The 16762-nt window shown below is 29.7% G+C and overlaps 1 protein-coding gene across 2 annotated transcripts in view; it reads right to left on the reverse strand.

Moving 5' to 3' along the window:
- LOC100204247 (vacuolar protein sorting-associated protein 35) overlaps positions 1-16762 on the reverse strand; it is a 36408-nt gene that overhangs the window by 18995 nt on the left and 651 nt on the right. Inside the window, exons 2-3 of one of the 2 annotated variants that reach the window (XM_065819341.1) lie at positions 2053-2151; positions 1488-1584 (exon numbers count right to left, since the gene is read on the reverse strand). In XM_065819341.1, the coding sequence (XP_065675413.1) occupies positions 1488-1584; positions 2053-2151 (196 nt within the window). The remainder of the gene's footprint in view (positions 1-1487; positions 1585-2052; positions 2152-16762) is intronic. The other variant, XM_065819342.1, reaches the window with a different exon arrangement.

Genomic DNA, 16762 nt, shown 5'->3' on the forward strand with positions numbered 1-16762 from the left:
AATTACACTTTTAAAAAGCTTTTCTAAACAACAATACTTTTTCTAAACAACAATACAGTGACATTTGTATTGAGACGAGGTTGCATTTTGACTCAACTGACTACAAAAACGTTTTTCCAATATAATATCAGTACTATTCGGTACATTTTTGCAATCTTTTTAAACTGCTCTATAACCTTGCTTTATGAAACAAATTTTGATTACTTGGGGTGTCACTGTGACGTTACTTGGGGTGTAACTGTGTAAACTTTTTAAGTTGCTGAAAACAGACTTTCACATAAATGATAATATTGTGATCAATTGCACAAGTAGCCATTTTTTGACCTCTATTGAAGATGAACACTCTTAATAAACTCTCTAGCAATTATTCAGATCAGATCACGAATTTTAATGATTGATAATATGGTGGTAAAAAGAATTCTAGTTTCTTTTTAAATTTGACTGTAGAGTTTTGCTATCTTTCCATCAACAAAATCACATAAACTAAATGATTGCCTCAGTGTACCACTACTTCAGTGTACCACTACCTCAGTGTACCACTACCTCAGTGTACCACTACTTTAGTGTACCACTACCTCAGTGTACCACTACTTCAGTTCTTTTACTGTATCTGTATCTATTTGTGCTCAAAAAATTTTTATTCATCTAGGTTTTTTCCCACACTTCAATGCTTTAAAACACTCTCCCACCTTCATGTTTTCCTGACTCCTAAAACATTCAACTTTTTAAGTTCTCTGTTAACTGTTTCTTTGGTCTATGCTTTCTAGTAACTCAACTTAATAGTGGTTGGTTGCAACCTTGTTGGGAGTGAATCAGTTTTCAGAAAAAATAGTAGACTTCTACTAATATAAAAATATTTTTCAAAGGCTGAAAACTAACAAGATTAATATTGTGGGGTAAGTTTATCCATGAAAAATTAATTGCTGGTTTAAAAAATATATATATTTTTTAATATAAAATTTAATGCTTTTAGTGAAAAAAAAATATTTAAAAATTATTTGGCTCATGATCTTTAATAGAACAAGTTTATAAATCCAATGATTTAAATAAGCAATGAAAGGGAACTTTCTATTTTCAATGTCAGATTAGAAAAGCCACATTACTTAAGATTATATCAGCAAAATTTTTTAATGTCAACAAAGAACATATTTATTTCTGCTTTAAACCTCAACAGTAAAATACACATTAAGTATATATCAATAGATAAATAAACAAAATAAATAAATAGAATGTTGGAAATATAAAGAAAAAATTATTTTTATAAAAACATTTTATTTCCAAGACCCAATTGATCTCATGATCCAAAACAAAATAAATTAAGTCAAAAAACATAAATTATAGTTTCTTTGGTTTTTCCATTATACTTTAAAAAATATTCTTTAAAAAAAAATTCAAATAACAATCAACTGAAACAACTTTTTTTTATTTGACAAAATGTACGAAAAGCAAAAAAAACGTAAAAATAAATATTTTTAAGCAAAAGATACATAATTCATAGTAACTTTTAGGTGAAAGTAGAGACGTTCGTAACTCTCCAAGCATGTTAGATGCATGCTTTAATGCATCCATGATTTTTGATTTGTCCTAAAGAAATAATTTAAAGTTAACTGTTTTCTAAAAAACTATAAAATTTCTAAAATAACAAAAAAAACAACTTAAGTAACCAAAGCAAGAAATAAATTAATGAAATACTTTAAACTTAAAAATATTCTCTACAAAAGAGAGTTGACTAAAAAATCAATGTCAATTAAAAACACACACACATACACAACAAAAAACTGGTGACAAAGCTAGTGTGCAATTTTAACAATAATCTCATTATTTATATGGTAATAATACTTGCAAATATGAAAAAACTACTAGGATATTTATTAATAATTAACTGTTTAACAATTTGTGTATAATGTTATAATATTTTTAACAATGGCAACATTTATTTTTTTGATCTTTTCATAAGTGTCTGTTTTTATCATTTTACTGATATAAAATTGAATTTAAATTTTAGAAGTTATTCTAACCTAGTCTAGAAAAAATAAATTAAGATATGTATACCAAACAGCGCTTCATTTGAAAAGCTTGAGTCTTTACAACTTGAAGTGCTTCTTCTAAAAGCTTTTCCTGTTCTTCTTGAGGAGACATGTGTTGAACTGACTAAAAATTAAAAACAACATTAACCACTTTTAAATATAAATTTAATTAAGATAAATATTTTGGAAAAAGTTATATTTGCGCAACTTTTGAACTTAGCAAGCTTTTGAATTAAACAGCTTGTTAGTTAGCTTGCTGGCTAAAAGATAAGTTCGCTAGCTCGCAAGATAAAAATACTTTAGACAATTATTCATTGATTTTATAGCACAATTTTGATTTTTTTTAACAATAGAATTTCCACCTCCCCTCCCAGAACACTTTAAAAGAACTATTATAGCTTATTAAGTAGGTCAAAGAAAGGTACAAACTATAACTTTATATAAGTAAATGTCTAAAGAAATGATAACTATTGGAAAGTTTTGACTACTTGCTCAAAATAAAAAAAACCTGAGAATGGCAGATTTAAATTGGTAGCTAATAAATTAAAAAAAATGAGAAAAGCTATATTTTAAATACCATAACGAATGTGCGCAATATAAATATGTTTTTATTATTACAAAAAAAGATTATATTAGAAGAAAAAAAAGACACCTAGTTGGCTAATAAAGATAAAATTTAGTGAAATTCCAATTTTATAAAATGTAGTTTAAAAAGATGTTATACAACATCAAAGAGAGGTTATACAACAACAAGTAAAAATGCATCAGGTAAAATTAGACTAAATGTCTCAATTAGTCAAAATTAGACTTAATTTCATAATTATTGAACCATGTAACTTTCAAAAATTGGAACTTAGCTAGCAAAACAGACTAATTTAATAAAAAACTAATTTAAGAACCTCTAAATAAGCAAAAGTTAAAAAAATAAATTGCAAAAAAACCTTGATATTGACTCTGTTTGCTTCACCACTATTTGCCTCAAGATGTTGGCTTTTAAAACATTCATGTTTTAAAAGCCAACATCTCGAGGTCAAATAGATCAAATTAGTTTAGACATGGATGAAGCATTTTTGTCTAAAATATTTGGATTAAGATTGGATAAAGTTCATACTTGATAACAATAATTTTGTCGAAAAAATTTTTATAAAATTTGAGGCCATAAAAATCACAGCTAAATGTGTAAAATAAATTTTTTGTAATTTTTATAATAGTTTTGTTGTTTTTTAGAGATTATTGCTTAAAGCTTATTTAAAGCATTATTAAAAATCTGTTCTGCATCAAATGTACCTGCAATATATAAGGCAGGGACATACCCAGACCTGTTTTAGTACCACTGGAGCAGTATGGGCACCCAAAAAACAGCGCCCAAAAACTATTTTTATTTTTAAATTTATTATTTGCTTTTTTATTAAAAATAAAATAAAAAAATTCAGTTTCAAATGCAGTAGTATAAAAATAATTTTCAGTTTGTTTTAGCGACCTCATTTTTTCTTTAGAACAATAAAATGAGTTAAAAAGAAATTGCTTTTTTACATAATTAAATAAACTGTCCTTTGCATAGTGTGCCCAGAATTTGTTTTTGCGGAAAAAATTCATAAATCTGTTAATTGTTAATGAAATCTTGTGAAAATTTTAGTATATTACTTTTTTGGGCCAAAGAATCTAATTCTGAGGTTAAATTTTACATGTGTGCACTCTGAACCAGAGAATGGGGCAATGGTGGGGAGGGGTGCCAAGAGTCATGCCCTAACTTTTTTTTAAATTTTTCATATAAACTATAAAGTATAAATTAAAAAATACTCATGGTGTTTACTGTGGCTTCCAACGCCACAGTAAACACCATGAGTATTTATTTGCAAAAACATCTGTCTTGCTTTACAACTTGTTCCTGATTTATAAACCCTAATGTATTTATTCCAACTTTCGCCTGACTGCTCAGAGTACTTGGCAATATGTGATCCACCTGTAATCATAAACAGTTCCAATGCATGTGTGCATACTTGATGCAAGCTGGAGCTAAGCATAGCCGATGGAAATGTCTGTTTATGGAATATCATCAATCTATAACCAACTTCTTTAACTTTATCAGGACCTACTTTTTTGCTAACATCAACATGCTGATTAATGCTAAAGAGAACTTAAATAACAAAGCCAAGAAGCTTTAGTCTTCTGTTTTAAGAATTACAGAACAGATTGACTTTCTTTCTTTTGGATTAAAAAAATGTTCTGCTATTGGAATAACTTTTCTTTTTGCTGTCTTCAGAGCAGTTTTTACCCTTATGTCCTGCTTAGACCATGTATGAGTTTGTTGGCCTACAATGTGATACAACTACTTCAGACAGTGGTCAAGTGCATGTAGCTTTTGATGTAGAATGGCAAAAATTTTTACATCTGATGCAACAATAGGTTCATGGCATTGCCCATGTCTTTCAGCATCTTTATAAGAGATTTGCCATTTACTAATCTTCTCCAAGTACTGAGCACATCATTATAGTTTTCAATTATGGTGAAGCCATGTAGTATACATACCAAGTAATTGGCATAACTTTTGGAACAATTGCCGTAGTGAAAATAGACTCCAGAATCACCCACCAATAAATCTAACATTTTGGCATCAACCATACTTATTTCTGTTTTTACAAATATTTGTAAACCGTTTCCTGAAAGAATAGGCTGAGTTTCATTTTTAGGCAGTTGAATCAGAATTTTTTTTTTTTTCTTTTAATTTTATAGGTGCTCCCAGAAGTCCTTACGGTCTTATCACGGAGCACCGCGGGAGAGCATTTAACTAGAAGTTCACGCCTCCTTCCTTACCAATGTCGCTTATTGGGCTAGAGCTGGGATCGAACCCCGGACTTCTGGGTTCTGAACCAGAACTCTAACCACTGCACCACGGCTGCTCTATTTTCTAAACTAAATTCGTTTAAAATACTCTTTTACACTCTCCCTAGTTTCTTTTGTTGAGTAACAGGCCTGGCAAAATAAATGAAGTTTAGGGGTTAGATTAGTCCAGATTACTTGTTTTTTTGAATCTTTAATTTCAGAAGGACACCAAAATGAACAAAGATAATATATTACCTTTAAGCCTGCATCAGAACCATCAAGTTCAAATTTACCCTCTACATGTATTGAATGATTTTTAGCACAAAACCCGGATATATCAAGGAGAGACTCAACAGTGTCTTTGATAGCACTGTTCACAGGGTATAAAGTTTGCTTGTCATCACTGCTCAATTCCTTAGGTAGCAAAGTACATTTAAAGGTATCTACAACATTTCTTGTTGGCAACTTCAAATTTAGGAAAAGCTCAAGTCTCAGCTTCTGGGGAAATTTATAAAATTTAAACATACAATTGTAAAAACAATTAATTGCAATGGTATTTAAGTGCATATTTTACCTGATATTTATTTATAGATAGATCCAAGTTGTAGATTAAAGCAATTGCTTCCTGTACTGATATTGTTGGAAGTTTAACCCCTTCCTCCTTCCCCCATCTTTTTTCACATCTTTGAACAACTTCTTTCAAGTATTCTGACTTATCTACTTCCTGTTCAATTGCTCGTTTAGAAAATCATTTAGAATTTTGTTGTAGGTACATTTATCTGGTCGATCACTGAATTAAATGATAATGCATTATGAAAAGTAAAAAATAGCTACAGGGTGTCCCAAATAACACGATGCTTAAAAAATTTAAATAAATGTCAACAGCTAAGTTTTTACCCTAGTCTTTTTGATTTCTGTCCTTTTTTTAGCTTGTGGAGCTCCCTCTTCTTCTATATCACCCCTGAATGATGATGATGCTGCTGCAGGTAGATTTCCAGGCAGTTTTATCCCAACTTTTCTCCATGTTTCCAATTCGGCCGCAAGTTTATTTTGTTTCAACTTAGAATATAAGTCTATCAATTTGCTTTAAAATTTTTTTGATGTTATCTTTTTCATCTTCTAAAGCTAGATTATATCTCACTTTGATGGTTTTTAAAATTAGCTTTGATTTTTCCAATGAACTTAATTTGATGTTTAAGGTTATTAAAATATCTTCTAATTCTCCTTTTTTTGTCAATAACATTTTGCCACATGTTATCAATAGGTATTCCTAAATTGTCAGTAAAAGTTGATTTTCATAATTACGCAAACTTGAATATCAAAATGTACAAACAATTAAAATTACTCAATTTCTGGGTATAACCGGACTGCGGAATTTTTACACATAAAAATAGAAAGTCTATAGTGTAAGAAACATTTGAGCTTATTTGCGGTAGTGGTGTAGTGGTAGAGCACTCACTTTATAAGCGAGAGGTCCCGAGTTGGATCCCCACCACAACCCTGGTAGTACCACGATCAACTTATTTCTCCGTGTTTGTCAAGGTTCGTGTTTCGGAGTTATAGAGTTGAGAGTGGGTTATAACCACAATTAAGTAGCCTCCTTGTCTGTAATGGCTTTCTCGACCTTGGGGAGGTGAATTAACAAAAAAAAAAAAAAATTTGCGGCCTCCTGCAGCCTTTATTTTTCCCTGTTATTTTGTTTTTAACCAAATAAATATATTTTCATATAATTCATTTTTTTAGGTCCAAACAAAACTGCACAAAACCAATGTTAAATTTAAATTTTTCTTTTTCTTTAAGTAATTTACAAATTCAATATTATTTACAGACCTGGATAGAAATTTTTTTTAAATTCATGGAGTAGTTTTTGATGTATAGTATTTCAAAGTTATTGTTAAAAAACAGTATTGGTACAAATTTACGATAAATATTTTGGGTTACTTTTTTCTTCAACTTAAAAACAGTTATTAAAACAAAATGGTTTGATGAATTTCAAAATATTTTTTTTGCGCTGACCTACATATTTCCTACACAATATAGATTTACTATTTAAAGTGAAAAAATAAAAAGTCAGAAAAATGAATTTTTTCATGTCCTGGGCACACTGTGCTTTGGTTATTAACTGAACGTTAGTATAACAAAAATTAAATTAATTGCAAAACTAAATTTAAAAACTTGTCGCAAAATTTTATAACAATGGAATGTATAAAAAATTTGCTTTTTCGAAAAATAGAACAATTTAAAAATATCCATTTAGAATGAAGTTAACTTTTGTTTATTGGCAATTAAGAGTAAATTGCTTTTGATAATAAATGAACAAAAGTAAAACTTTCAACCTAAATAAATATCGAGCAAATCTAATTTTTGAATGAATGAACTTTTGATCTTTAGCTGGCTATTTTTTTTTACCTGAGGATAATGAAAAAAGAAATGTAAACTTTTTCTTTAAAATCACTTTAAAAATTATTAACCTTTAGTAAAAGTTAAATGAACAGATTTGCTAATATTTAAATCAAAATTATAAGATTAAAGTAATAGTAAATACGTTTATTAAATGCTTATATTTTTTATTATTAAATGCTTATGTTTTTTATTATTAAATGCTTATATTTTTTATTATTAAATGCTTATGTTTTTTATTATTAAAAGCTTATGTTTTTTATTATTAAATGCTTATGTTTTTTATTATTAAATGCCTATGTTTTTTATTCAAATAGATATTCGAAGACAAGGCATAAAGCTATTTTGTTAACTTGACAAATATTATGCGATTTAATGTATGTAAATATATTATGTAATGTAAATATTGATTAAAAATTGTTTAAAGTATTTAAACATTTAATTACTAATTTTTAAAAACATTAAAAACTAATAACATTAAATTTACTAAAATATTAATATTAAAAATATAAAATATTAATGTTAATAAATGTTTAAAACACATTAGACAATTTTTAATAATTTTTTAGTACTTGCAACAAAAGCATTTATTAAAGTCTTAAGCAAAATAGTGTTCTCATTGTAACTAAGGTAATATCATCGATCAGTAATGTCATGCATTCAAAAAAATGCCTTTAAATCAAATTCTTATCTTAGGATAAAACTAAACAAGATAAACCCAAATGATTAAAATGATGATTGAAAAAATAATGATAAAAAATCATTGTTGCGGCATCGACTTTAACTAGGGGAGAAGAAGGAGAAGAGGCTTGGTGGGTAGGGGGTTGTTGGAAACTTAAAAACATCACTATCCCCCCCCCCCACATGTTGCAGAAAAAAACGCGGTATCCCCAAATAAACACTGGGTTCTTCACTATAAGGCATCTATAAGACACAATAAACTCAGTAGAAATATGAAGGAATTAAATTGAAAATTAGACTTAACACTTTGATGACAAGAAAATTAACTAAAAAGAAAACCAAATTATTGTATTCAATTAAAACTACTAAGTTCTCTTAACTCTTAATGATAGGAAATATTTAATAACTTAATGATAGGAAATATTTAATGGATGACTGAGGAATTCCAATTCACCAATCATATGTATAATAAAGCTGTTACAATATGTTATACATCAAGTGTATTGCTAGAGTATATACATTGATTTGTTAAAATATTTCAATAGAAAGTTTAAACATTACTTTAACTTAGTATGTCAGGTTGAGCCTTGAGACATTCAATGTATTAAACTCGTAATAAAAATTAATTATCTTCAAAAATAAAACTTTGTGCAAATTTGAACAACTATGCTGATTTATAAAATCTGTAACAACTATGACAATTAATGAAATCTGTAGCAACTATGCTGATTTATGAAATGACTTTAACAAAATAAACAAACAGATGTAGAAATTAAATATAAGCATTATTTTACCCAATTATATGCAGTTTAAATACTAATTTGTAATTATCTACTCAAAAGTATACTATAATTCTCTTTATGATCTTTAAATCATAACCTCACATGTAATGTAAGGGTAAACTTTAGAGTAATATATGCACTGCACTTAGACATGCCTAATAAAATTTGTGACATGATTGGTGTGGCCTGATTAGAAGTTCAACTATTTAAAAATAGTCACTGAAACAAACCTGTGAACATGAAAAAACTGTTATAGAAATACAAGAAACGTAAAATTTGAAAAAATAAGAAGCCAACACAGCAATTCAAAAACATTTAACATTTGTATCAAATAAAAATTCAAAAACCATGCATAAAATAAGATGTAAAAGCACTATCAATCAAATTAAAGTTTATCCTATTAAACAAACGATTAATAGATTTAATCTATTAACCATTATTACATTATTCAATAATCAACACTGAATCATGTTATATATTGATTTACTTGCAAGTGTAACTTTATCTTATTATGTGAATATAAATTTATTATATTAGAAAATTCTAAAGAGTTTTTGATTTAAAAACCTCTACTTAAAACTTTTTTAGTAGAGGCTTTTGAATCAAAATCACCTGAGTGTCTATTTCAGTGTTTTTATACCAAAACTAGTAAATTTTTTTTGGAATAACACTTTTATTATATTTAATGATATTATTTTGCTATCTAAGTATAAAACCTAGATAGAAAAATAATATCATTAAATATAATAAAAACTTACAAATAAAACTTCTTTTTAAAACCTAAAGTGTGCAAAATATTGATATCATTATATAATACATTGAATTGGTCTATAGATTCCTTTCTGTAGCTAGTGTTTGATTTTACTTTTAATACTTAAAATTTGAGTCATTTTTAACATCATTTCAATCTTACTTTCAGAATTTGCTTAATTTGAAAAATTCTTCTCTTATGTTTTTGATGACACAACATCAAAAATATTTATCTCTTAAAAATATTTATCTCTCTAAAATATTTATCTCTTAAAAATATTTCTCTTGAAAATATTTATCTCTTAAAAATATATACAATCCTTAAATGCCAATAAAAAGAACCTTTAATGAACATTTAAGGTTCTTTTTATTTTCATTTAAGGATTTTAAATATTTAATCATTTAAAGAAAATTAAATAAATAATAGTTTCTGTAAACAGTTAATTTACAAATACACATACAAACAAACTAATAGACATTTGCCAGATGAATGTATAAGAGAATATTTAGTTTAGTAGAACACTTTGTATAGTAGAGTATCCGACAAGTTTTATAAAATGCTTATTAACAGTATACTTTGATCTTTACGCAACTGGTTTCTGATGTTAAATTGATTTTATGCAGAAGCAGATAAATCTTCTTAGCAGTTGTGTTAAGAACTTTTCAACTTTTTTATTGCATACACCTTCCCTAGGCTGAGGAGATCAGCAGTCATGGAGGCTCATTTTTTTTTAATTGTTGTTACTACCCTCTCTCAAACATTTAACTCCTAAACATGACGCTTGACAAACAAGACTATTGGGTAGAGAAACAAGTTGAGCCTAGTAGTACTAGGGGCGTGGGGGATCAAACTTGGAACTTATTAAGAAAAAACAAATCATTTATGTAAAGCCCCCAACTTAATAGTGAATAAGGATAAAGGAAGCTCATAAACCTAGGATGGCTACCTCCTGATGGTTGTCATTAGTACCTCTAGTTACCTCTAAGTTACCTCCTGATGGTAATATTCTAATGGTAGTACCACAATAAAAATACCCAGTGCTGATTTTTAAATATCTTAAATAAAACCTGATTTAACCTCAACATGAACATTGAAAAAAAACAGCAGGGTGGTCGTCATGATCCTGAACCTGACTTAAAAATCTTTAATTCTGTGACTCAAGGCATCATAAAGTTGTTATATCATTTTGGGATGTGTTTTCTTTTATTTTATTCATGAACTCTAATGAAATGCCAGCTGTAATTAAAGTTGTGTCTGATTGAAAAAGTGCTTCCATTGTAGCTTTAACCGGAGTCAATAATAATACAAAATCAGATATGGTTCTATATTCAAAATTACATCTTAATTGAATCATAATATTAAAATCCAAATCTAAAAATGCCTTTCAGGCATAATCAACAAGCTGGTCTATTTGATTTACTGGTCTGTCAGGTCAATTAAATGTATTATTTTTCTAAATTGTAAAATGTAATTATATTTAATGATAGCAATAAAGCTAACGATTGATTTGCGTTACTTGTAAATAATTGCATATGTATATAGATGTATTTGTATATAATATAAAGACATAATTGTAAATATCAAGAAAATTAGTTTGTATACAAATTATATTGAATTGTATTAAGATACATGAGGCGTTTTACGCTCAACTTAAAAAAGTTCTTTTTGATGTGATACAACAAGCTATTTTGGCTAAAATGTCCACTAAAGTTGATTTAAAGTTAATTCCGGAGTTTAGTGGAAACGATCAACAATCAGTTGCAGAATGGCTGGAAAGAGTTAAACAGGTATGCAAACTAATTGGTGTAACCGATCTGGCGAGTGTTGTTCCCCTCTGTCTCACGAGTGGTGTATTTGCAGTATATCAACAGTTAGCAGAAACTGATAAAGAAGATTTTGACAAGATAAAAGAGGCGTTGCTAAAAGCATTTGCTGTTGATGCATTTACAGCTTACAAACAGTTCTTTACAAGAAAGTTAAAGCATGGAGAGGTGGTTGATGTTTATTTGGCGGAACTGCAAAGATTATCAAACGCTGATTAGTGGGCTACCAGACAGAGCGATTGCATGTGCCTTTGTTTCTGGGCTCCCTGAGGAAGTTCGACGGATGCTAAGATCAAGTTCTCGTATGGATGATCTTACTACTATAAAAAATACTTGTGCAAGCAAGAGCACTTATGATTGAAGAATGGAATGATAGAACGAACAAAAACTTTGCTGCTGCTGCAACAAAACGATGTGATGAGCCAAGGTCACTTTAAGATCAAACACAACTAATTTGCTATGAATGTAAACTCCCCAATTATTTTGCAAGGGATTGTCATCTATGAAGAAGTAGTAATCAAAACAAGTTGGGTCGAAGACAGGAGCCAAGCGATGTTTTGTGTTACTCATGTTAAGAGAAAGGACGCATATAAAGAATGTGTTCAAAAAAAATGTGCCAAGGGAGATGTTTGCGCCAGTTCTCTTCCTAAACAATAAATAATGGCGTTACCTACTATACGCTTGGACATTAACAGCGTTTGCATCATTTATAAAAAATGTGTGCCAAAAATGGGTATGGATGGAATAATGGCTTTTGGTGGAGTATCAATATCTGCAACTTGTGATGTTTCTTTTATGGGAAGAAACAAAATGTTTACTTGGACTAAGAAGTGATAATCCAAAAGATGTCAGTAATTTGAATATAATAGCTTGGGATTTTATAGCTTTGTTTGAGAAACAAAATCGAGAATGGATAAATGCATGGAAATGGAATAATAATTCTCAACCTGAAACTCTAGGGAATAAGATTGCTGAATACACTATCCCTGTTGGCATAAAACACGATTATGAAAAAGAAATTAAAGGGTGGATGGAGAAAAAATGGCTGCAAAAGTACGATTTGAAGAAACACGGTCCAATAAAGGGTTTGGTTCCTTTCATGGCAGTGGTGCAGCGAAACAAAGGAAAAGTACGACCAGTATTAGACTTCAGGGAATTGAACACATTTATTGAAGCATTCACTGCAAACACAGATGTGTGTGCTGATAAACGTTGAGACTGGAGACGGTTTGGAGAAAATGTTTGAATAATTGATTTATCTTCGGCTTACATGCGGCTAAAAATCGATGAGAAACTCTGGGCTTACCAAACTGTTGTGTTCCATAGAAAAAGATTTTGTTTAACACGTTTGGGATTTGGACTAAACGTTGTACCAGTCATAATGAAAGCGTATTGGACAAAGTGCTATTGCAAGACGAAACAATCTGGAAAGGAACAACATTGTATATTGATGATACTTTTGTTAATGAAAACATAATACCTGTTTATCGCGTACTTGATCATTTGGAAATCTATGGGCTTTATTGTAAGCCGGTGGTCCGCGTATCTGATGGAGCAAGAGCTCTTGGTTTACAAGTCGGAATGGAAAACAAAAAGTTGCGTTGGAGAAGAGATAACAATTTTGGTGAAATTCCGAATACGCTAACAAGACGTAACATCTTTTCTTTGTGCAGAAGAATGGCAGGAAATCTTCCAGTTTGTGGCTGGTTGTTTGTAGCCTCGTTGTATGTTAAAAGAGCAGCAAACACTCTAACAAAAACATGGGACGAAAACGGAAAAATGCAATTTTTTGGAAAAAATGCTGAATGATATGGTTAAAAAAATACAGAATGATGATCCTGCTAAAGAAATTTGGAGTATTCAATTCGAGGAAACAATTTGGGTAGATGCTAGTTCAATAGCACTAGACGTGGTTGTCGAGGTTGATGGCAATATAATTGAAGACGCTTGTTGGTTAAGAAAAGATGACATAACACATATAAACATGTCTGAACTTGATGGAGTAATTAAAGGACTAAATTTGGGCCTTAACTGGAAAATGGAAGTTTTGCACATCTACACTGATTCAAAAGCGGTATTCCATCAGGTTACCGACGCACTCACAGGAAAATCTAGATTGAGGACAAAAGTGTCAAACGAAATGCTTATAAGAAAAAGACTCCAGAATATTGCAAATATAGTGGACGAATACAAACTCAAAGTAGATATTAAGCTTGTCGCTTCAAAAGTTAACTTGGCTGATGCCCTTACTAGAGTGCCCTAAATAGTTGGTTAAAATTGGTTGATAAACAGAAATGTAGTAGGTGGCATTATTAGTACTTCGCTGTCTTCCAAAGAAATCGAGCACGTTCATAGATTTACAGGACATCATGGCGTGAAGAAAATATTGTACTTTGTTCGTAAAATCAACTCATCAGTGAACAAGGAAGAAGTAAAATAAGTGGTTGAGAAATGCATAGCCTGTCAATCAATTGATCCAAGTTCAATAAAATGGTCTAAAGGGGAAATAGCAGTAGAGAGAGCGTGGCAACGACTTGGCATAGACATAACTCATTATGAGGGGCAGCACTATCTTACTTTAATCGACTGTGGACCTACATGGTATGCAATATGACGATATCCTAAAGATCAAACCAGTATATGTGCTATTAAAGAATTAAACGCAATATTTCTCGAACGAGGAGGTCCGGATGAAATACTGATGAACAATGATACTGCATTTCGAAGCACATTGTTTTTGCAGTTTGTGAATAAATGGAACGGTATTGGTATAACGTTAGTCCAAAAGAAGTTGTAAGTCTTCTACTGCACCTGCAAATAAATTATATCAATACAAACTAAGAGTAAGAGGAATTGATAACAATAGGAATGCACACGATTTTAAGAAGATAACCAACAAATTCAAACTTGGCAATAAAGTATGGGTCAAATCCTCGGATAACTGATGCGACTCTCAACATTAGATTGGAATAATTACAGGGATAATCTCAGAGCAAACAGTAGAAGTTGACATAATGTGTCGACATGTACAAGTTCTAAGACAAGTAAGAGTTGACAACAATTCAAATGAAGATCTTGGACAAGTAGGAGGTGACAATGATTTAAATGAGGATCCAGAAAATGATGAAGAATTATACGTTGTGCTGCCTGGAGAAAAAACAAATAAAACACCAGTGTTACAAAGAAGCACGCGGGAAAGGAGGGCTCCTGACCATTTTAGTCCTTGAGACGAGATGGTCGTTATGACCAAGGGGAAGTGTAAAGTGAAATTATATTTAATGATAGTTTTAAAGCTAACAATAGATTTGTGTTACTTGTAAATAATTGCATATGTATATAGACGTATTTGTATATAATATAAAGACATAATTATAAATATCAAGAAAATTAGTTTTTTTTTTTTTTTTTGTTAATTCACCTCCCCAAGGCCCAGAAGGCTACTTAATTATGGTTATAACCCTCTCTCAACTCTATAACTCTAACGAAAAATAAGACGAAACTTGACGAACAAGGCCGCTGCGCGGAGAAACAAGTCGAGCGCAGTACTACCAGGGACATGGTGGGATCGAACTCGGAACCTCTTGCTTATGAAGCGAGCGCTCTACCACTACACCACTACCACATAAGTTCATATATAAATATGTTGAATTTTATTAAGATAAATGAGGCGTTTTACGCTCAACTTAAAAAAGTTCTTTTTGATGTGATACAACACAAATTCAATTAATATGTACTTTTCTAAGTATTGTTATTTTTTGTAGGGGATATTTTGAACAATTGTACAACTTTCGGACTTTAATTATATTTGGTGCAATAGTTTTGGTGTTTAATTGTAACTTCAGATATTTTATCACTTAAAAATAATTCATTCAAATTCTGAACTGAATCTTACTCTTTATTAATGTACTCACTAGTATAATCATCATCTTTATCAAATTTGTTTTCCAAAATTAAAAAGGCAGTGTTCTCCTCATCTAAAGTTTTATCAACTTCCAAGTAAACTGGCATCTTTTTATAAAAAATAACAGCTAGTTGTAGAGCATGGGTTAAGCATAATTGTTGGGTTAAGCATAATTGTTGATAAATTTCCAGAATTCTTCCAATTTTCTTTATAATGCTTCTGTAAGACCAATGATATTGCCTTTAACTTTTATTTTAAAATTACAAAAAGAAGAACGAGAAGCTATAAAACAAACATACCAAAAACTATATTTAATAAGCTGTGATGAAAAAAATTATTTAACTCTTTATATCTAATGCTATGTGGGTTGTCTCAATATATATTGCTTTTGATTATGCAAAATATATATTACATGTTATGTTTTATTTTTTTTAACTAAAGTCTCATAATACCAGTAAATTTTTAGAGGTTATTCCTGGGATTTCAGGATTAACAATTTACCCTAGTTGAAAAAAATACAAGAACCCTTAAAGGGTTAAGTGTTAGTTTTAAAATTCAATGCATTTAAGGTATCTTTGAACAAGCTTCTTATTTTTGTGGCAAACAAACCTAGCCAGCGAAATCCTATTTGGATTTCCCAGATGTTGTGGGAATAGTTTTAAGAGCATTTAAAAGCGTAAAAAAATCTAAACTTTTTGGTTTTGATTACTGGACTCAAAAAGTTTCTTTTTAAATAAAGATTGATCTAATTTTACTTCAATCTTTAAATGAATGTTTTTTTTAAATAAAACAATTCAGTTCTTGAATTAAAGAGCATTTGTTTCTGTTATTTATGATATTCTAAGACATAGCTTTTGTTGATTTTTTTAAATTAACATCAGAGCCTTCTAAGTAAGGCATAGTCTAACAAGATTATGTCTTACTTAGTAGCAAGATTTGCTATATTGTTTCTTTATATTTTACTCCCATACTGAACATCTTGATTTGAAACAACTGGTTTGTTAAATATTTAATTAGATATATTAAATCAATGTTTCTTATTTTAACAAAACTGTTTTCAAATTACTGTTTTACAAGCTGACTCATTTATGTCTTTTTTTAATCCAACTTTTTTGATAAATAAAATTGCAATTTCATAAGATAATAAATCAGTGCAACAAAAACCTTTATCAAGTATATCTTTGGAAAGGGGAAAATAAATGTATTTGCCAATCAAAGCTATTTTTTTGTTTTGTTTTTGAACTTCCAAAAAATGCACTACTGTATTTCAGCCAAGTGTTAATATTTTATTAACACTTGGCTGAAAACCATTATAATTGTTTATAGTGACCTATGAAACGTTTTTAAAATTTTGCCACAAATTCCTAAAAATTAACTGTCAATTGTGGTACCAAATCTTTATTAGATATTTGAATATTTCAAACATATTCAATGGCACTTTTATACTCTTTCTCTGCCATCATCATCAGGGTGATTAACAGCTTCAACTTTATCATCAGCTTGATTAGCAATATTATTGACTGGTAATACATCACTTTACTTTTTTAAGTAATAATACTCTTTACTTAAAAAGC

The sequence above is a fragment of the Hydra vulgaris genome, chromosome 15, assembly GCF_038396675.1.
Source record: "Hydra vulgaris chromosome 15, alternate assembly HydraT2T_AEP".
NCBI lineage: Eukaryota > Metazoa > Cnidaria > Hydrozoa > Anthoathecata > Hydridae > Hydra > Hydra vulgaris.